General features: G+C 43.4%; 1 protein-coding gene across 1 annotated transcript in view; it reads left to right on the plus strand.

Annotated features, from left to right (window-relative positions):
• si:ch211-225b11.4 overlaps positions 1 to 21,331 on the plus strand; it is a 226,885-nt gene that overhangs the window by 111,415 nt on the left and 94,139 nt on the right. Inside the window, exons 16-17 of the mRNA XM_048611680.1 lie at positions 6,321 to 6,487; positions 12,443 to 12,628. Coding sequence (XP_048467637.1) covers positions 6,321 to 6,487; positions 12,443 to 12,628 — 353 coding nt within the window. The remainder of the gene's footprint in view (positions 1 to 6,320; positions 6,488 to 12,442; positions 12,629 to 21,331) is intronic.

Below are 21,331 nucleotides of genomic sequence, written 5' to 3' on the forward strand. Positions count from 1 at the left end.
AGAAGAAGGTTAAGAGGTGACTTAATAGAGACATACAAGATGATCAGGGGATTAGATAGGGTGGACAGCGAGAGCCTTTTTCCTTGGATGGCGATGGCTAGCATGAGGGGACATAGCTTTAAATTGAGGGGTGATAGATATGGGACAGATGTCAGAGGTAGGTTCTTTATTCAGAGAGTAGTAAGGGCGTGGAATGCCCTGCCTGCAAAAATAGTAGACTCGCCAACTTTAAGGGCATTTAAATGGTCATTGGATAAACATATGGTTGATAATGGAATAGTGTAGGTTAGATAGGCTTCAGATTGGTTTCACAGGTCGGCGCAACATCGAGGGCCGAAGGGCCTGTACTGCGCTGTAATGTTCTATGTTTCACAATCTGCAAACTCATGATCCAGCATATCCCCTACTCAACAATTACCATCAAGCCCAAGGATCAGCCCGAGTTCAATGGAGAGTGAAAGAAGGCACACCAGGCGCAGCACCAGGCATAATCAAAATGAGGTGTCAATCTGGTGAAACTACCAAACAAAACTATTGTGTGCCAAACAGCATAAACAGCAAATAATAGACAAATGAGCGAAGTGATCCCACAACCAATTGATCAAATCTAAGCTCTGCAGTTCTGCCATCCAGTTGTCAATGGTGGTGGACAAGTAAACAGCTCACTGGAGGAAGAGGCTCCAAAAACATCCTCATCCTCAATAGTGGAAGAGCCCAAGGCATCAATATAAAAGATAAGTCTGAAGCATTCGCAGCAATCTTCAGCCGGAAGTATTGAGTGGATGATCCATCTCCATCTCCTCCAGTGGTGCTCAGCATGCCAGTGTTCAGCCATTCTATTTATTTAATATCAGGAAACGGCCAGAGGCATTGGATATTGTAAATGCTATGGGCCCTGACAAAATTCTGGCGATAGTACTGTAGACTTGTGCTCCAGAACTTGCTGCATCCCTAGCCAAGCTACAATGTTGGCATCTACCCAAACCTGGCCAGTTATCACTGTTCCTTCACTGTCGCTTGGTGAAAGTCCTGGAATTCCTTCTTAAGGACATTGTGAATTTACCTACAACACACGGACTACAGCAGTTCAAGAAAGCAGCTCACCACCACCTTCTTAATGGCACCTAGGGACAACTAATAAATGCTGGCTCAGTCAGCGATGCCCAAGTCCCATGGGAGAATATATAAAAGACAAGATCATGGTTGATCTGATTGTATCCACAAATGCACATTCCTGCATACTCCTTTCACCGTTTTGCTTAATAAGAATTCATCTAGTAATGCCTTAAAAGTATTCATAGATTCATAGAATTGTAATGCGTGGAAACAGACCCTTCATCCCAATCATCCGTGCCGACCAGATATCCCGAATTAATCGAGTCCCATTTGCCAACATTTGGTACATAGCCCTGTAAACCTTTACTATTCATATACTCATCCAGATGCCTTTTAAATGTTGTAATTGTACCAGCTTCCACCAATTCCTCTGGGAGCTTATTCCGTACACGCACCACCATCTGCGTGAGAAAGTTGCCTGTTAGGTCCCTTTTTAAATCTTTCCCCTCTCACCTTAAACCTATGCCCTCTAGTTTTGGACTCCCCCACCCCAGGGAAAGGACCTTGTCTGTTTACCCTATCCATGCCCCTCATGATTTTATAAACCTCTGAAAGGTCACCCCTCTGCCTCCAACACTCCAGGGAAAATATCCCAAGCCTATTTAGCCTCTCCCTATAGCACAAACCCTCCAACCCTGGCAATATCCTTGTAAATCTTTTCTGAACCCTTTCAAGTTTCGCAATATTCTTCCTATAGCAGGGAGACCAGAACTGAATGCAGTACTGCAAGAGTGGCCTAACCAATGTCCTGTACAGCAGCAACATGACCTCCCAACTCCTATACTCAATGCCCTGACCAATAAAAGCAAGCATACCAAATGCGTTTTTCACTATCCCACCTGCCTGCAACTCTACTTTCAAGGAACTATGAACCTGCACTTCAAGGTCTCTTTATTCAGCAACACTCCTCAGGACCTTACTATTAATTGTGTAAGTCCTACCCTGATTTGTCTTTCCAAAATACAGCACCTCACATTTATCTAAATTAAACTCCACCTGCCACTCCTGGGCCCATTGGCTCATCTGATCAAGATCCTGTTTTACTCTGAGGTAACCTTCTTCGCTGTCCACTACACCTCCAATTTTGGTGTCATCTGCAAACTTACTAACCATATCTCCATTGTTCACATCCAAATTATTTATATAAATGATGAAAAGCAGCGGACCCAGTACGGATCCTTGTGCCACACCCCTGGTCACAGGTCTCCAGTCTGAAAAGCAACCCTCCACCACCACCTTCTGACTTCTACCTTCGAGCCAGTTCTGTCCCAAAATGACTAGTTCTCCCTGTATTCCATGTAATCTGATTTTGCTAACCAGCCTACCATGGGGATCTTTGTTGAACGCCTTACTGAAGTCCATATAAATCACGTCCACTGCTCTGCCCTCATCAATCTTTTACGTTACTTCGCCAAAAAATCAAATTAGTGAGACACAATTTCCCACGTACAAAGTCATGTTGACTATCCCTAATCAGTCTTTGACTTTCCAAATACATGTGAATTTTGTTCCTCAGGATTCCCTCTAATAACTTTCCCACCACCGATGTCAGGCTCACCAGTCTATAGTTCCATGGCTTTTTCTTACCACTTTTCTTAAATAGTGGTGCCACATTAGCTAACCTGTGCCACTTTACCTGTGACTTTCAATGATAGAAATATCTGAGCAAGCCAAAGAGTCTGTTTCTGCTCCTTTTCATGGAGAGAGTTCAAAGGACTCATGACCCTCAGAGAGAAAACATTTTGTTTCATCTCTGTTTTAAATAAACGAATCCTTCTTTTAAAACTGTAACACCACTTATGGATTCTCCCACAAAAGGAAATATCTTCTCCACATTTACCTTCGTAAGACCATTCAGAATTTTATATATTTCAATGTCCTGTTCTGAATTCGTGTGGATACAAGTCTAGCTATCCAACTTTTCCTCATGATACAACCCGCTCCAAGTGCTAATGTAGTAAACCTTCTTTGAACAGCCTCCAAAGCATTCACATCCTCCCTTAAATAAGGTGACCAATATTGTACAAAGTACTTTAGATGTGGTCTCCCCAATGGCCTGTATAACATAATTACAGTATTGTTTCAAATGGCGACCATTTGGCCCATCATACCTTCCCTGGCCTAATTATCTAGTCCAATCTGTTATCTAGTGCCAAACCCTTGTCTTTTCCCTGTAACCCCGCACACTATTACTATCCAAAGCAACATCCAGTGAATGTCTTGAATATCTCGATCAAAGCTACCTCCAGCACATTTCCAGGAGTTCATTCCAGGCCCTAACAACTCCCTGTGTGAACAAATTATTTTTCTTACATCACCATTGCTTTATTTACACATCACTTTAATTCAATGCCCTCTCATTCTTGTTTTATTCAACAAGCAGAAACACCTTGGACTTGTTGGGCCGAAGGGCCTGTTTCCATACTGTAGGGATTCTATAAACAAAAAAGCTTCACCCTATCCATTCTGTATAGCCTGCTCTTGATTTTGAAAATGTCTATCAGCTCTCCTCTCAGCCATTTTCTCTGGGGAAAACACTCCCAACTTCTTCAATCTATCTTCATAACTTGAAACTTTTCATTCCTGGAACTTTCTTCTGAACTGATTCTGCACTCTCCCCAGTTTATTCACATCTTTCCTTTGATCAGGTGCCCACAATTGTACACAGTACTCCAGGTGAAGTCTAACAAGTGCCTTTTACAAGTTCAACATCATCTGTTTGCTGGTGTAGTCTATGTCCGATTAACAAAGCTGAGCACACTGTAGTACTCTAGTTACTGGTCTGTTCACCTGTTCTGCCACTTTCAATGATCTGTGCATTATATTTACAATCAGCATCCCCTGCTTCTGCACTACCTTTAGAATTGTACCCTCTATTTTATATTGTCTTTCTGACTAAACTGCATCACCTCACACTTCTCTGCGCTAAATCTCATGTGCCACCTATCCGCCCACTCCACCAACTTGTCGCTGACATTTTGGAGTTCCACACTGTACTCCTCACAGTTTACAAATCTTTCAAATTGAGTGCCATCTGAAAACTTTGAAATTGTCCCCTGCACACCAAGATCTAGATGAATATGTATAGATGAAGGTAGTCTAGTTGATGTAGTTTAAATGGATTTCAGTAAAGACTTTGACAAGGTGACTTATCAAGAAGACAAACGCACATGGGATACAGGATAATTTGATGGGGTGGATTCAAAATGGGCTTAGTTGTAGAGACTGAAAAGTATGAGGTGACACACTTTGGAAGGGGTAAGTTGACAAGGAAGTATTTAATGAATGGCATGACACTAAGAAGTTCTTTGGAACAAAGGGATCTTGGAATGTTTGTCCAGAGATGCCTGAAGGCAGAGGGCCATGTTGGTAGGATAGTGAAAAACGCATAAGAGACACTTGCCTTTGTCAGTTGAGGCATAGATTATGAAAGCAGGGAACTCATGTTGGAGTTGAATGGAGCTTTGGTGAGATCACAGCTAGAGTATTGTGTGCAATTCTGGTCACCACATCACAGGAAGGATGTGAATGTACTGGAGGGGGTGCAGAGGAAATTCACTAGGATGCTGCTTTGGATGGAAAATTTAAGTTAGGAGGAAAGGTTGGATAGTCCTGGGTTGTTTTCGTTGGAGCAGAGGAGACAAAGGGTCAATCTGATTGAGGTCTACAAGATGAAGAGGAAATGGACAGAGTGGATGAGAAGCAGCTCCCCTTAGTTGAAGAGTCAGTCAGAAGGGGACACAGGTTCAAAGTGAGGGGCAGGAGGTTCGGGGGATATGAGGGAAAACATCTTTAACTCAGAAGATGGTGATCGTCTGGAATGTGCTGCCTAGGAGGGTGGTAGAGGTGAATTGCCTTACAGCCTTTAAAAAGTACCTGGATGAGCACTTGGCATGTCATAACATTCAAAGGTATGGGCCGAGTGTTAGTAAATTGGATTAGGTTGAAATTCAGATGTTTCTCACATGTCAGTGCTGACTTGATGGGCCAAGAGGGCCTCTTCTGCACTGATATGATTCTGATTATCAGGAAAAGCCAAGGTCGCATATAGTAACCCCTGGGTTACTCCACTACAAACCTTCCTCCAGATAGAAAATAGACAGCAACTGGAGATATTTTTCAATCAGTCAGCCAGTTCTGTATCCACATTGCTACAATTCCCTTTATACCATGACCTACAACTTTCCTCATAAATCTCTTATAAGGCACTGTATAAATGTCTTCTGGAAATCCATGTATACCATGTCATCAGTTTTACCCTCATCAACCCTTTCCATTTCCTCTTCAAAAAACTTCAACAAGTCAGTTAAACACAATTTCCCCTTCAGAAATCTGTGCAAACTCCTCCTAATCAACCCACTTCTTTTCATGCGATTTCTGATTCTATCTCAAATGATTTTTTCCAGACATTTTCCCTACTACTGAAGTTAAACTAACTGGTTTGTAAGTGAAGTACAATGTCCTTACTTTTGTATTCATTTCCCCTCGCAAGTAGCTTTCCTGATTATTTGCTGTGCTTGTGAATAGCAAAATGTTAGTACACATGTTAGGACACGCAGATCTCCATGCATCTTAGATCTCTGAAATTGTTTCCCATTTATGTAATATGCTTCCTTTTTATTATTGGGTGTGATGGTTTATATCAGTTGTGTGAGAGGGAGAGCTATTCTGCATTTGAAACTCACTTCAGAGCAGGATTAGAGTGGGCTGAACTGCAGAAATTGATTGTATTTGATGCTTAGAATCAGAGAGGGTAAGCATGAAAACTGTAGAAGGACAAGCAGAATGCTGACCATGGTATTTGGAGCAGGAGAGCAAGAAGTGTAATTTGGTAGCTGTAAGGGATTCAAAAATTAGGGAACAAGAGAGCATCCTTTCGAAGTGGGATCTGGATCCCTGCAAGGCTTGCTTTCTTGGTGCTAGGATGAGGGATATCTCCAACCGGCTTTGGAACGATAGCAGAAAGGGACAGCTAGTGATTGTGATCTTGTTGGAATAGACGTGAAATCCTGTTTGCACAGTACCAGGAGCTAGGAATTGAACTCAAGGGCAGGACCTCAAAAGCTGTGAATTTCTTGATTGGGTTCAGGGTTGCATTCTTCAACAACAGAGCCAAAATAGATATAATGGATTTTTGCAGATAATGCATCAGTTGGTCAGAAGGCATCTTCAATTTTTTATTTTGTCTGTATCCTTTCTTCCAGGTCTGACATGTCAGTTTTGCTGGGTGTGGTTGCTCATGGGGAAGCCCCTGAAGATGCCTGCTTCCAACCATTGATCTTCGTAACTTATCTACATCAGCAGTTGGTAGAGCATTACAAAGTGGCTTGTACAGATTTGCTGCAAGCTGCAAAAGCCAAGCCCCTACATGGTAAGGAGCTGCCTTGTACTGACCATTTGAAATGAATTGAATTCGCTTTATTGTTCCATCTACTGAAATGAATACAATGAAATGTTTACAAGTCACCACTTACCATGCCATCTTAGGTACAAGATATCTCGGTACAGATTCTTCTTAGGGAGAAAGATAGAAAATTAAAGAAATGAAAGGTCCAGCAGCATTACAGATCATAGGAATAAATTAGAAAATAGAAAAATAAAAAGTTAGGAACTACAGTCCTTCCAACCCAGTCCACGTTGGCACCTAGCCTCCAAGTCTGCGTCATGCCTTGACTCCAGACTGTGCCAGGCTTCACCTTGAGCCTGTCGAGGCTGTAAGTCCATGCTGAGGCCATACTCGGCCTCAAGACCGCCATGCCACGACAAGAGACTGCCACACCAAGGAGGATTGTGAGGCAGGTTAGGAAAGGAAGCCACGGGCAAAGTGCTCCCAGAGTACATCTTCAGGCTCTGAATATGAGTCCCGCATGCCCCATGGTGGAGAAAGACCCCAGAGCAGTGGGCTCTGAGCCACCATCTTACCATTTACACCGTTGGCCAAAGCCTGAACATTACTGGGTGTGGGGAATGATCTGCAAAGCCTTCACCTGGAGTTATGCTTCACCGGTGGAGAAACATAGAATAGCCTTCATTGTCACGTACACTTGAATGAATGCAGTGAAAATTTTGTAATGTGGCTTTGTGGCACCATCTTAGGTATAGGTTGCCTCGGTACAGATCCTTTAAGTGTCCTTACAGAATTGAAATAGTAGAAAAAATAGAGTAACACAGGAGTACAGAGTTTAAAAAGTCTACAATGATAATAAAAAGTGTTTAAAGTACTTTGTTGTCCTTTTTCACTGAGTCTGTGCCCACTGGGCTTCAGAACATAAGGCCTTGCTGCCTGTACGCGCTGGCCTCTGTCCCAGACTCGCTTCCAGGACTTGTTCCCCTGGCCGGCCTGGGCTCGCTCTGCTCCCGCTGTGGGCACCGGCCACAACTCACTTCGGGGTCTCAACCCACAGCCTGCTCTGCTCCCGCTCTGGACCCTGGCCTCGACTTGCTTCTGGGACACGCCTTCCAGGTCGGCCTGGGCTTGATCTGCTCCTGCTCCTGCTCCAGGCTCCAGCTATGACTCGCTTCCAGGACTCACCTCCTAGGTTGGTTCAGGCTCGGTCTGCTCCCGCTCTGGGCTCCAGCCGCCACTCGCTTCCCACGCTGGCCTGCTCTCCGACTCGTCTCCCATGCTGGGCTGGTCTCAAACTCCATTCTCCATTCCCTTCAGGTAGCGTAGTTTAAGAAGTTAAAGGTTAGGGGTGGGGAGGCGGGGTGGTGTTGGGGAAGAACAACTGCAGCAAAGAGGGGAAAAGAAAACGGAAAAGGAAAAGGAGCTGGCAAGCAGAGGAGCTCTGGCTTTACATGATTACCAGGACAAATTAATTCCCCACATTTTCTCATTCTCCCTACATTGGTAGGAGCATAGTTGCTTAGAGTCATAGAGGTCTACAGCATGGAAGCAGGCCCCTTGGCATAACTTGCCCATGCCACACAGTTTTCACTGTTAAACCAGTCCCATTTGCCTGTGTTTGGTCCACATCCCTCCATATTAATCTCATCCATGTACCTGTCTAAATGTTTCTTAAATGATGAAATTGTACTTGCTTGCACCACTACCTCTGGTAGCCCGTTCTAGACACTCACCACCCTCTGTGTGAAAAAAGCTGCCCCTCTGAACCCTACACTAGGGAAAAGCTGTTATCTATACCTACCTGTCATGATTTTATAGACTTGTAGAAGGTCACCTCTCAGTCCCCTATGATCCAGGGAAAAAAGTCCCAGTCTATCCAGCCTGTCCTTATAACACAAACCTTCCAATCCAAATAGCATCCCAGTAAATCTTTTCTGCACTCTTTGAAGTTTAATAATATCCTTTCTGTATTAGGGTGACCAGAACTGCATGCTGTACTCCAAATGTAGCTTCACCAATGTCTTGTACAGCTGCAACAAGACATCCCAACTCCTATAGTCAGTGCTCTGACTGATGAAAGCAAGCATTCCAAAAGCCACCTTCACCACCCTGTCAGCCTGTGACTCCACTTTCAAGGAGCTAAAAACTTGTATCCCTAGATTTCTTTGTTCTATAACACTCCCCAGGGCCCTGCCATTGACTGTGTAAGTCCTGCCCTGGTTTGACATACCAAAATGCAACACCTTGCATTTATCTAAATTTAACTTAATCTGCCATTCCTCAACCCACTGGCCCAGTTGATCAAGATTCCCAGATAACTTTCTTCACTGTCCACTACACCACCAATCTTGGCATCATCTACAAAATTACTAAGTTTACCTCCTAAATTCTCATCCAAATCATTTATATAAATGATTAATAACAGCAGACCCAGGACCGATTCTTGTGGCACATCACTGGTCACAAGCCTCCAGTGTGACAAACAACCCTATATCACCACCTTCTGTCTTTTACCATCAAGCCAATTTTGAATGGAATTGGCTAGCCCTCCCTAGATCCAGTGCAATTTAACCTTACTGAACAACCGACCATGTGGTACCTTGTCAAAGTCCTTACTAAAGTCCATGCAGACAATGTGTACCACGCTGCCCTCATCTATGTTCTTGGTCGTTCCATGATTTCCCATGCACAAAGCCATGCTGACCATCCCAAATGAGTCCTTGCCTCTCCAAATGCCAGTAGATCCTGTTTCTCAGAATCCACTCTAACAACTTACCCACTTCAGACATTAGGCTCACTGGTCTTGGTTCCCAGGCATTTCCCTGCAGCCTTTCTTAAATAATGGCGCAGCATTAGTCTCCCTCCAGTCTTCGGGCACTTCACCCGTGGCTGTCAATGTTACAGATATCTCCACTAGGGGCTCCGCAATTTCCTCCCTAGCTTTCCACAAAATCCGAGGATGCGCTTTGTCAGATCATAATTGGTAAAGGAAACAATTACTGCAGTAATGAGGAAGGACGTGCTAGAAGGGTCTTCAAATAGAATCTTCAGGGCGAGGTGATGGCCTAGTGACTTGTTAATCTAGATATCCAGGTAATGTTCTGGGGACCCAGGTTCGAATACCACCACAGCAGATGGTGGAATTTGAATTCATTGCAAATCTGGAATCGCGAGTCTAATGATGACCATGTTGATAGTTGGAAAAAACAATCTGGTTCGCTAAGGTCCTTTAGGGAAGGAAACTGCCATCCTTCCCTGGTCTCGCCTACATGTGACTCCACACCCACAGCAATGTGGTTGGCTGTTAACTGCTCACTGGGGTGAGCAATAAATGCTGGCCTAGCCAGCAGTGCCCTCATCCCATGAATGAATTAAAAATACAATTGAGGCCAGCTGGGTGGAGCTTAGAAATAAAAAGAAAAGGGCAATTACCTTGTTGGTATCATTACAGGCCTCCCAGCAATCAAAGGGAGGTAGAGGAGCAGATATGTAGACAAATCATACAAATATGTGAGAGAAACAGGGTTATAGTTGTAGGGGATTAGAAACTTAGTTAACATTAACTGGAATGGCTTTATTGTGAAAGGATCAGACAAGGTGGAATTTTTAAAGTGCATCCAGAGATATGAGAACAAATTACTGAATGTGTGGCACGGTGGAGAAAGCAGTTAAAAAGATGTAGAGAATCCTGCATTTTAGAAATAAAGGCACCTGGTGGAATGGCCGTTTGCAGACTCACAGATCTGTGCACTTTTGCATCTTGTGCAATGCATATCTGACTTATGTGGGATTTTGAGGAATTTATGTCTTTTCACACTAGAATCAGGTTCCCAGTAAATTTGGGAAGCTGTGGTGGAATGCTTGAGCGTGTAGATGTAGAGGCTGGTCAGCTAGAAGGTCCACATTGGTTCTCCCAAACAGTATCCCAGCTCATAACTACCTGTCTGCCCTGAGACCCTTTCCTACCCACCCCAAATCCCCACTTCACCCAGTCTCAACCCTGTGGTGAGCAAGAGTGACAGGAGGAAAGTGACGAATTGGACAGGCAATGAGTGGGCCGCAAAAAAAAAGTAGCAACTCCGAAGCTGTGTAGTGAATTCCGCTGAACTAATGTGTGAAATTTGTTATTGAGAGGGAGGAACTTGCGTTGGACACAACTGTACCAAACTTAAGTAAGTGTATTTAATTACAAAGAAATGAGGGCAGAGCTAGCTGGAGTGGACCGGGGAGGATCTTAGCAGCAAAAATGGTTGTGAAATAATGTCAGATGCCTAAGAAAATTATTCCTGTCTTTCAACAAAGATTCGTCGCAATGAGAAAGAAGGATTCTAGGAGGAGATAAGGAAACCATGGCTAACGAGAGAAGTTAAGGATAGCATCAATTTGAAAGATAACCCATACAATTTGGCAAAGACAAGTGGTAAACTAGAAGAATGTGAAAGTTTTAAAAATCATCAAGATAGAACAAGTAAAGACAGGCAGAAAATAAACTTTAAGGGTGAACATACAGGTAGTAATGACAGATAGCAAGAGCTTCTTTAAATATATAAAATGGAAGAGAGAGAGAGATCAAAGTGAACATAAGCCCCTTGGAGAATGAGGCTTGGGGTAAGATAATAGGATCCAGGAAGTATCAGAGGAGTTGAATATATACTTTGCGTCAATCTTCACATTAGAAGATACAAATAGTATTCCAAAATTGCTAAATAACAACGAGCAAGAGGAGAGGAAATAACTACAAAACTATCACTAGAGGAAAAAGTGCTAGAGAAACTAATGAGGCTAAAGTTTCATAAAACCCCTTGGAGCTGAGGGATACTTCATAGGATTTTAAAGGAAGTAGCTGCAGATGCAAGGTAATAATCTTCCAAGAGTGAGCTGCTGTGGATGACTCAAGAACTCTGCAGTGGAATGTAGACAAATTAATTGAAAAATGCAATATAGTATGGGAATTTGGAGATTATCTACTTTAGCAAGAGGAATAGAGGAACTGAATATTATTTTAAATGGAGAAAGACTGCAGTTAGCTGCAACATACAGGGATTTGGTGGTCCTTGTGCACGAATCCCAAAAAGCTAGCATACAGGTTCAGCAGGTAATAGGAAAGGCAAATTTTTTCAAATGGAATGGAAGTATGAAAATAGGGAAGTCATTGGAGTTGTACTCATTGTGGTTTGGGAGATTATCAAGAACACATCAGTCTTTTCTTAAGTATTGTGGACTGTCACTTTGCCGGTCCAATCATGTGATGCTGTCATTGACTATTTTGCAAGGCTAGATCAGTGCCTTATGCAATCAGCTCAAAGTTCAAGGTGGAATCCTGGCTGGCCTCCCATCTTCTACCCTTAATAAATCATCCAAACTCTGCTTGATTTAACTTGCATCAAGTTCTGTTTCTCCTTGTCACCCACAAACTACATTTGTCCCTGGGAAAGCAACACTTCACTTTTAAACTTTTCATTCAGTTTGTCTATGGCTTTATCCCTGCGTATCTCCACAACTATATCCAGTTGCACAACCGGCTGAGATATTGATGTTCTTTTAATTGTGGCCCTTCGTGCATCCCTAATTCCTTCAAAATTGGCACCTGTGGTTTCGGTTGCTTAGGCCCAAGTTCTGAAATTCCTTCCCTAAACTGCTCTGCCTCTCTGCTTTGCGTCTTTAAGATGCTGCTTAGATCCCACTTCTTTCATTTACCTTAACGTCTCCATATGTCACTCGATGTTAAGTACTATTTAACAATTCACTTGTGGAACTTTTTACGACAAATAAAACATGCTATATAAATGCAAGTTATTGTTGGGAGGCTGTGTTACAAATTCTACTCAGTTACAAATGACCGAAAACGTACACAACATAAAAAATATTATTGCCAATTCTAACTAACCAAGGAGCTCAGTTGCAGTCTGTGAAGCATGAAGACAAACTGGCTTCAGTTTGAATTGTACTTTGGTTGAAGTTATTTGCTGTGTCTGGTAGGTTTGATATTGGCGCTGAGGAAATGTTTGACAGAGGTACCGGAGATCCTGAGTTCACTGCGGCTGCAACCTCTCAGAACAAGGTGGAAGCTATTCATCAGTCAGCTGATGGACACCCTGAGTAACATTAGCCACTTTCTTCTCGATACTTTGTCTGGGGCCCACCAATTCTCCTCCCGGGGCCAAGGTAAAAATTATAGTACTATGTTAATTTTTAATATTTGCCGCACAAGGTAAATTTGTGTTGACAGAGGTAGACAGATATTGCCTTGGGGAAAAGCTGCCCTTGTGGACTGAAATGAGAAAGAAACTGTTTCTATAATAAAAGAATTGCTGGAGGATTGCTATCTGTTTTAAACGCAAGTAACCTGACGCTTATTGCAAGCAGCTTGTTAGAACAGTGGTTGACGTGTGGTTGCAGATGAACTGGAGCCAAGGGATTGTGTACAGATAGAAGTTTGGTTGTTCCCATACCATAAGCCTTCTGCCTGCCAACTACATGATTGGTTCTCAGGTAGCTGAACAGCTTGGGGCTGTAAACAAGATACAGAGAAGCTTTTCCAACCTCTATCAGCTCAAAAGATATCCTTGTTAGCTGAATTAAAAACGTTAAAACTGAAAAAAAAACCGTTGCTGTTAGCTGTGACTTTTAATTGATAAGTTAAAGACCTTTAATAAGTGATCCAGCTACCCTGTACCTCCTGCAAATCAGTGGAAGCATCCAGAGAAGGAAGGCCAAGAAGAAACCTTCTGATCAGCAAGAACCAACTCCACAAATCTTGAACAAAGGCTGCTGACCTGCTTTTTCAGTTTATCTATTTGTATGTGTGTGTGAGAGGGAGAGAGGGTGTAGATTATAACAGGAATAGAATTTTAATAAATAGTGTTATCTGCTGACTAGTTATAATTGTTTACCTGTAGCTCGAGTTTAATTACTTATAATAAACAGTAATTGTTACTAAGTATAAAACCTGGTCCACCTGGTGAACATAGGTTTGTAAATCAGGTAAACTGAGGGGTTTTGTGGATTTATTTTACAATCTTTAACTTCTGTGATGACTCCGGGAATAGCTGATTTCCAGCAACTGAAATTTCCAGTGAATTGTGACAATAAATAGTCATTTTTTGTGAGGCACTGAAACCTGGTTCATTCTTTCTGTCAACCTGCGTCAAAAAGACAGGTAAATTGAGGTACTCTGCAAACTCTTTTAAAATCTAACTTCTGTGATGAATCTGGAAATAGTGGAGCTTGATTTCCCACCCTGTGAGGCATGACAGTAATAGAGAACTACTCCAGCCATTATGCTGGATTCCCTTTGGGGTTTAAGACAATGAGGTTGTTGATTTGCTCACTAAACTGGCTTGTTTTTGTTCAGACGTTTCATCACTATGCTAGATGATATCATCAGTGGAGCCTCCGATGAAGCAATGTAATTCTACTCCGCTTGGAATTTATACTTTCTGGTCCGCTGTGTTGAGCAGTGTTATTTCTGGTTTTGATCTGTATGGGTTTGTATATGGGGTCCAATTCTATGTGTTTGAAAGCAACCCACACTGATCAAATCCTCAACTTCCACAGCAACCACCCCAACGTTCACAAACAAAGCTGCATTAGGACACTATTTAAATGGGCCAGGATACACTGCAACACTCCAGAACTGCGCAGGAAAGAGGAAGAGCACCTATACAAAATCCTCGCTATGAACGGATAACCCCACAACTTCATCTGCAAATGCCTACTAAACAGGCAACAACAGGAGGACACAGTCCGCCCTAACACACTGGCCACACTGCCCTAATTCAAGAACGTATTGGAACTGACAACAAAACTCCTAAGACCACGAGGAATCATGGTAGCCCACAAGTCCACAGCCATTCTACGACATACACTCACAAGGATTAAAGACCCCATTCCCACAACATGCAGAACCAATGTGGCTTACAAAATACCGTGCAACAACTGCCACAAACATTACATCGGACAGACAGGAAGGAAACTAGCCATTAGAATACATGAATATCAACTAGCAGCAAAACGGCATGTTGAACTACCGGGGAAGGCCATAGCGGACAGGTCTCTGGCACTGAGCCTGGCCCTGTGGCACAGAAGGGAAAGGGGGAGAATAGGAGAGGAATTGTAGTGGGAGATTCAATAGTAAGAGGCACAGACAGATGGTTCTGTGGACGTGAACGAAATGAACGGATGGTATGTTGCCTCCCGGGTGCCAGGGTCCGTGATGTCTCGGATCGTGTCTTCAAGATCCTTAAGGGGGAGGATAAGCATCTAGCAGTCATGGTACACATCGGTACCAATGACATAGGTAGAAAAAGGACAGAGAATGTGAAAAATGAGTACAGGGATTTAGGTTGGAAGCTGAAGTCCAGGACAAACAGGGTAGTTATCTCTGGATTACTACCAGTGCCACGTGACAATGAGATAAGAAATAGGGAGAGAGTGCAGCTAAACACGTGGCTACAGGGCTGGTATAGGAGGGAGGGCTTCCATTATGTGGATAATTGGAGCACATTCTGGGGAAGGTGGGACCTGTACAGTAAGGACGGGTTGCACCTGAACTGGAAGGGCACAAATATCCTGGGAGGGAGGTTTGTTTGAGCTATACGGGATGGTTTAAACGAGATTGGCAGGGGGTGGGGAACCGGATTTGTAATTCAGAGGATGAGGTATTCAGCCTTCCAACAGACACAACAGGGAGTGAGGTTGTTAATAAAGAAATGCGGTCGATGGAACATAATTGTGGGCGCAGAGATGGTGTGAGGTGTGTATACTTCAAGGCTAGAAGTATCAGAAATAAGGCGGATGAACTTAGAGCATGGGTCAGTACTTGGAACTACGATGTTGTGGCCATTACAGAAACTTGGGTAACTCAGGGACAGGAATGGTTGTTGGAAGTTCTGGGATTTAGATGCTTTAAAAGAAATAGGGAGGATGGAAAAAGAGGTGGGGGAGTGGCATTGCTAGTCAGAGCTAATTTAGCAGCTACTGAAAGGCAGTTCAAGAATGATATGTCTACAGAGTCAGTTTGGGTTGAGGTCCAGAACAAGAAAGGAGCAGTCAGTTTGTTGGGGCTTTTTTACAGACCCTCTAATAGTTGCAGAGAAGTAGAGGAGCGGATTGGGAGGCAGATACTGGAAAGGTGCAGAAGTCACAGGGTTGTAGTCATGGGTGACTTCAACTTTCCAAATATTGATTGGAAACATTTTAGTTCTAATAGTTTAGATGCAGCAGATTTTGTCCAGTGTGTTCAGGAAGGATTTCTGACACAGTATATAGATAGACCAACACGAGGAGAGGCCATTTTGGATTTGGTGCTTGGCAATGAACCAGGCCAAGTGTTAGACCTGTTGGTAGGAGAGCATTTTGGCGGTAGCAATCATAACTCTGTTACGTTTACAATAGTCATGGAAAAGGATAGGTACCTACAGCAGGGTAAGGTTTATAATTGGGGGAAGAGTAATTACACTTCTGTTAGGCAAGAACTGGGTAACATAAAATGGGGACAGATGCTGTCAGGGAATAGCACTATTGAAATGTGGAAATTGTTTAAGGAATGCATACTGCATGTGTTCGATGTGTTTGTCCCAAGCAGGCAGGGAAGATGCGGTCGAGTGAGGGAGCCTTGGTTCTCAAGAGAGGTCGAACGACTGGTTAAGAGGAGGAAGGATGCTTATGTAAGGTTTAGGAAACCAGGAACGGAAAAGGCTCGAGAGGGATACAAGTTATCCAGGAAGGAGCTGAAGAAAGGGCTTAGGAGAGCTATAAGGGGGCATGAGAAAACCTTGGCAGATGGGATCAGGGAAAACTGCAAGGCTTTTTACACGTACATGAGGAGTAAGAGAATGAAAAGGCAATGGATAGGGCCGATCAAGGATCGTAAAGGGAATTTGTGCCCGGAGCCTAAAGAGATAGGCTTAATGAATACTTTTCCTCGGTAACCACAACTGAGAGGGACCTAGTTGTAGAGGAGGACAGTGTGAAACAGGCTGGTAGGATGGAGGAAGTCGATGTTAGTAAGGAAGATGTACTAGGAATTATGAGGAACTTGAAGATAGATCAGTCTCCCGGGCCGGATCGGATTTATCCAAGGATTCTATGGGAAGTCGGGGAAGAGATTGCAGGGCCTTTGGCGATGATCTTTTCATCCTCACTGTCCACTGGTATAGTGCCGGAAGTTTGGAGAGAGGCAAACGTCATTGCCTTGTTCAAAAAAGGGAATAGGGATAACCCCGGAAATTACAGGCCAGTTAGTCTCACATCAGTGGTGGGCAAAGTATTGGAAAGGGCTCTGAGAGATAGGATTTATGATCACTTGGAAAGGCACAGTTTGATTCGTGATAGTCAGCATGGATTTGTGAGGGGTAGATCATGCCTGACAAACCTTATTGAATTCTTTGAAGAGGTGACCAAACACGTGGATGAAGGTAGAGCAGTGGGTGTGGTATACGTGGATTTAAGTAAGGTGTTTGATAAGATTCCCCATGGTAGGCTCATGCAGAAGATAAGGAGGCATGGGATAGGGTGAAATGTGGCAGATTGGATTCAGAATTGGCTGACCCTTAGAAGACAAAGGGTGGTAGTGGACGGAAAATATTCAACATGGTGCTCAGTTACGAGTGGTGTACCACAAGGATCTGTTCTGGGTCCTCTTCTATTTGTGATTTTTGTAAATGATTTGGATGAAGGAGTGGAAGGGTGGATTAGTAAGTTTGCGGACGATACGAAGGTGGGTCAAGTTGTGGATAGTGCGGAGGGCTGTTCTAGGTTACAAAGGGACATTGATAGGATATAGTGCAGGGCTGAGTAGTGGCAGATGGAGTTTCAGGTGTGAAAAGTGTGAGGTGATTCATTTTAGAAGGACAAACTTGAAAGCAGAATACAGGGTTAACCGCAAGATTCTTGGCAGTGTGGAGGAGCAGAGGGATCTTGGGGTTCATGTCCACAGTTCCCTGAAAGCTGCCACCCAGGTGGATAGAGTTGTTAAGAAGGCATATGGGTGTTAGCTTTCATTAATAGAGGGATTGAGTTCAAGAGCCATGATGTTATTCTCCAGGTATACAAAACCCTGGTTCGGCCACATCTGGAATATTGTGTCCAGTTCTGGTCGCCTCATTACAGGAAAGATATGGAAGCATTGGAAAAGGTGCAGAGATTTACCAGGATGTTGCCTGGAATGGAAGGAAGGTCTTACGAGGAAAGGTTGAGAGAGCTAGGGCTTTTCTGTTTAGAACGACGAAGGATGGGAGGTGACTTGATAGAGGTGTACAAAATGATCAGAGGTATGGATAGAGTGGACAGCCGGAGACTTTTTCCTCGGGTGGAGGTAGCTATTACGAGGGATCATAGTTTTAAAGTGAGTGGAGGTAGATATAGGGGAGACATCAGAGGTAGGTTCTTTACTCAGAGAGTGGCTGGCATGTGGAATGCATTGCCGGAGAGGGTAGTGGAGTCGGCCTCAATTCGGGACATTTAAGTGGCTATTAGATAGGTATATGTATGATAGTATAAGGTAGGGGTGGAGGTTAGGTAGACCTTAGGATTAGGGTAAAAGTTCGGCACAACATCATGGGCCGAAGGGCCTGCAGTGTGCTGAACTGTTCTATGTTCTATGTTCTAACTCTTCTTAATATCAGTACATCAGACAATGAAGGCCATCAGTTTAACTGGGACAAGGTAACCATAGCAGCCCAATCCAAACATAGATATGCAGAGGAATTCCTAGAGGCATGGTTTTCCACCCGTAATGCAATTAACAAACATATGCAATTGCACCCCATATACAAACCAATACAGATCAAAACTGGAAATGACAGTACTCACTATAACGGACTGGACAGTATAAATTCAAGTGGAGTAGAATAACACTGCTTCATTGGAAGCTCCACTGATGATGTCACGTAGCATGGTGACAAAACGTCTGAACAAAAACAAGCCAGCTCAGCGAGCAAGTCAACAATCTCACCCACAACCCGAGCTACAGATCTTTGCCAAAACTTTCTGAGGGTTTTTGACAGAACCAGAACTTAAGAAATTAAATGATGAACAGGGTATTTTCGAGTGAAGTACACCGGCAGAGGTTAACTAAGCAGGTATAGCACCAGAGAGCAGAGTATTTACATAGACTGTCAGAGATAGAATAGGTAGACCATAAGACCATAAGACCATGAGACATAGGAGTGGAAATTAGGCCATTTGGCCCATCGAGTCTGCTTCGCCATTCAATCATGGCTGATAAGTTCCTCAACTCCATTCTCCTGCTTTCTCCCCATAACCCTTGATCCCCTTGATAATCAAGAACCTATCTATCTCAGTCTTAAAAGTACTCAATGAACTGGCCTCCACAGCCTTCTGTGGCAGTGAATTCCATAGATTCACCACTCTCTGGCTGAAGAAGTTTCTCTTTTTCTCCGTTGTAAAAGGTCTTCTCTTTATTCTAAGGCTGTGCCCTTGGGTAGTAGTCTCTCCTACCAATGGAAGCATCTTCCCAACAACCACTCTGTCCAGGCCATTCAGTATTCTGTAAGTTTCAACAAGATCCCCCCTCATCCTTCTAAACTCCAATGCGAATAGTCCCAGAGTCCTCAAACGTTCCTCATATGTTAAGCTTTCCATTCCTAGGACCATTCTTGTGAACTTCCTCTCAAGCCGCTCCAGGGCCAGTACATCCTTCCTGAGATATGGGGCCCAAAACTGCGCACAGTACTCCAAATGCGGCCTGACCAAGGCCTTATAAAGCCTCAGTAGTACATTCCTGCTTTTATATTCAAGTCCTCTCAAAATAAATGCCAACACAGCATTTGCCATCCTAACTACTGACTCAACCTGCAAGTTTACCTTGAGACAATCCTGGACTAGAACTCCCAAGTCTCTTTGTACTTCAGACTTCTGAATTTTCTCCCCATTCACAATTCATTATAAGCTAACATGTTCGTGGACTGTGGGAGATGCCATAGAGTCACCGTCATAGAGATCTACAGCACAAAAAAAGGGCCTTTCACTCATCTAATGTGTCCATGCTGGTCAAAATCAATCACCTAACTATTCTAATTCCACTTTGCAGCACTTGGCCCATAGCCTTGTATGCCTTGGCATCACAAGTGTACAGCTAAATACTACTTAAGTGTTAGGAGGAATCCTGCTTCTATCACCCCCTCAGACAGTGAGTTCCAGATTCCCATCACTTGCTCAGCTGTTAACTGCCAATCGTCATTAATTGATACAGTCTCCGTGGCAAACATCTCCACGAATCAGAGTCTGTTTGCCAACCAATGCACTTTGCTTTTATGCAGTATGAATGTTGGTTTCTTCCCTTTGAATTGGTATTTTTTGTCAACTGTCCTGATGAGTGCAAGATGAAAGACCTCTACAAATTGCCTTTTTTTAAGCAATACTCAGGTTCTGTACTACCAAATGACTAACCATATATTCAGTCCCATTATCCAAAGCACTGATTGTAACAAAAACAGAAATTACTGGAAAAGCTCAGCAAGTCTGGCAGCATCTGTGGAGAGAAATCAGAGTTAACGTTTTGGATCAAGTGACCCTTTCTCAGAACTGATGGTAGCTAGGAAAATGTCACTTTACATGCAGAAGGTAGGGTGGAGGTAAGATGGGGGGTAAGGAGTAAACGATAGGTGGGTATAGAACCCAAAGAGAGCAAAGAGCAGTTGTAGCGGATAAAGGAGCGGATAACAATCTGGCTAGGAGGGTGATTGGCTATTAATAGGGGCTGATAGTGGCAAACAATGGGTTGTGTGTAATAACAAACTATGTGATAACAAGGCCTGGTGTGTGGGGGATGGGGTAAGGACATGCGAGAGCTCAACCCCTAAAGTTATTGAACGATATTGAGTCCAGAAGGCTGCAGGGTCCCCAAGTGGAAAATGAGATTTGTTCTTCCAGCTTGCACTGAGACGGAAATGTTGGCCAGGAAGCAGTGTGTTGTGTTGAAGTAGCAGGCAACTAGAAGCTTAGGATCTTTCTTGTGGACAGACCTCTAGTTATAAAGGCCAGCATTCCATTCGCTTTCTTGATTATTTCTGTACCAGTTTGTGATATCTTAAAGATGAACCCCTAAGTCTTTGGACATCTACCGTGTTTAACGTCATATCATTTAGAAAATATCCTAATCTATCCTTTGCTACTCCAGAATGGATAACTTCATGCTTGCTTACATTGAACTCCATCTGCCAGAGTTTTGCTCATTCACTTAGTCTATTAATTTCCCTTTGTAGTTTTATGCTATCATTTAAACTGTCTGCAATACTGCCTAACCAAGTTAGATATATGACTTTCTATGCCATTATTCAAGTCATTAATAAGTAATGTGAAAAATTGAGGCCCTGGCACAGATCTTTGTGGAACACCATTGGTCACATTCTGCCACATTGAGTACCTACTTTGTCAAGTCTCTCTTTCAAACAATTTGGACAACTCCGGACCAGTATGTTATGAATGAATTTGTCCAGGTGTCCCACAATACTGAAGCAGCCAAATCAAAATGAACACAAGCCGGCACCAATGCAAAACAGTCCCAACTTTATTAGGAACAAAGTTACAATAATCTTTAAGACTAAACACATTATCTCTAATCCTATCTTGCCCCTTAAGGTTGCAATACTTCCCGAGTCTCTTGTAGATTTATGCAGTCGCTGTCTCTCTCTGGCTCTGTCTTTGGGTCTGCGAAGCTGCTTTCTTTCTCTCTCTTTCTCCCCCTCTCTCTGTCTCTGTCTCTGGATGGTCAGCTGGTCTCTGCCTGTTGTCAGAGATAGTAGGAACTACCGATGCTGGAGTCTGAGATAACAAGGTGTGGAGCTGGATGAACACAGCAGGCCAGGCAGCATCAGAGGAGCAGGAAAGCTGAAGTTTCGGGTC

This window comes from Rhincodon typus, chromosome 24 (assembly GCF_021869965.1).
Source record: "Rhincodon typus isolate 14 chromosome 24, sRhiTyp1.1, whole genome shotgun sequence".
NCBI classification, from domain to species: domain Eukaryota; kingdom Metazoa; phylum Chordata; class Chondrichthyes; order Orectolobiformes; family Rhincodontidae; genus Rhincodon; species Rhincodon typus.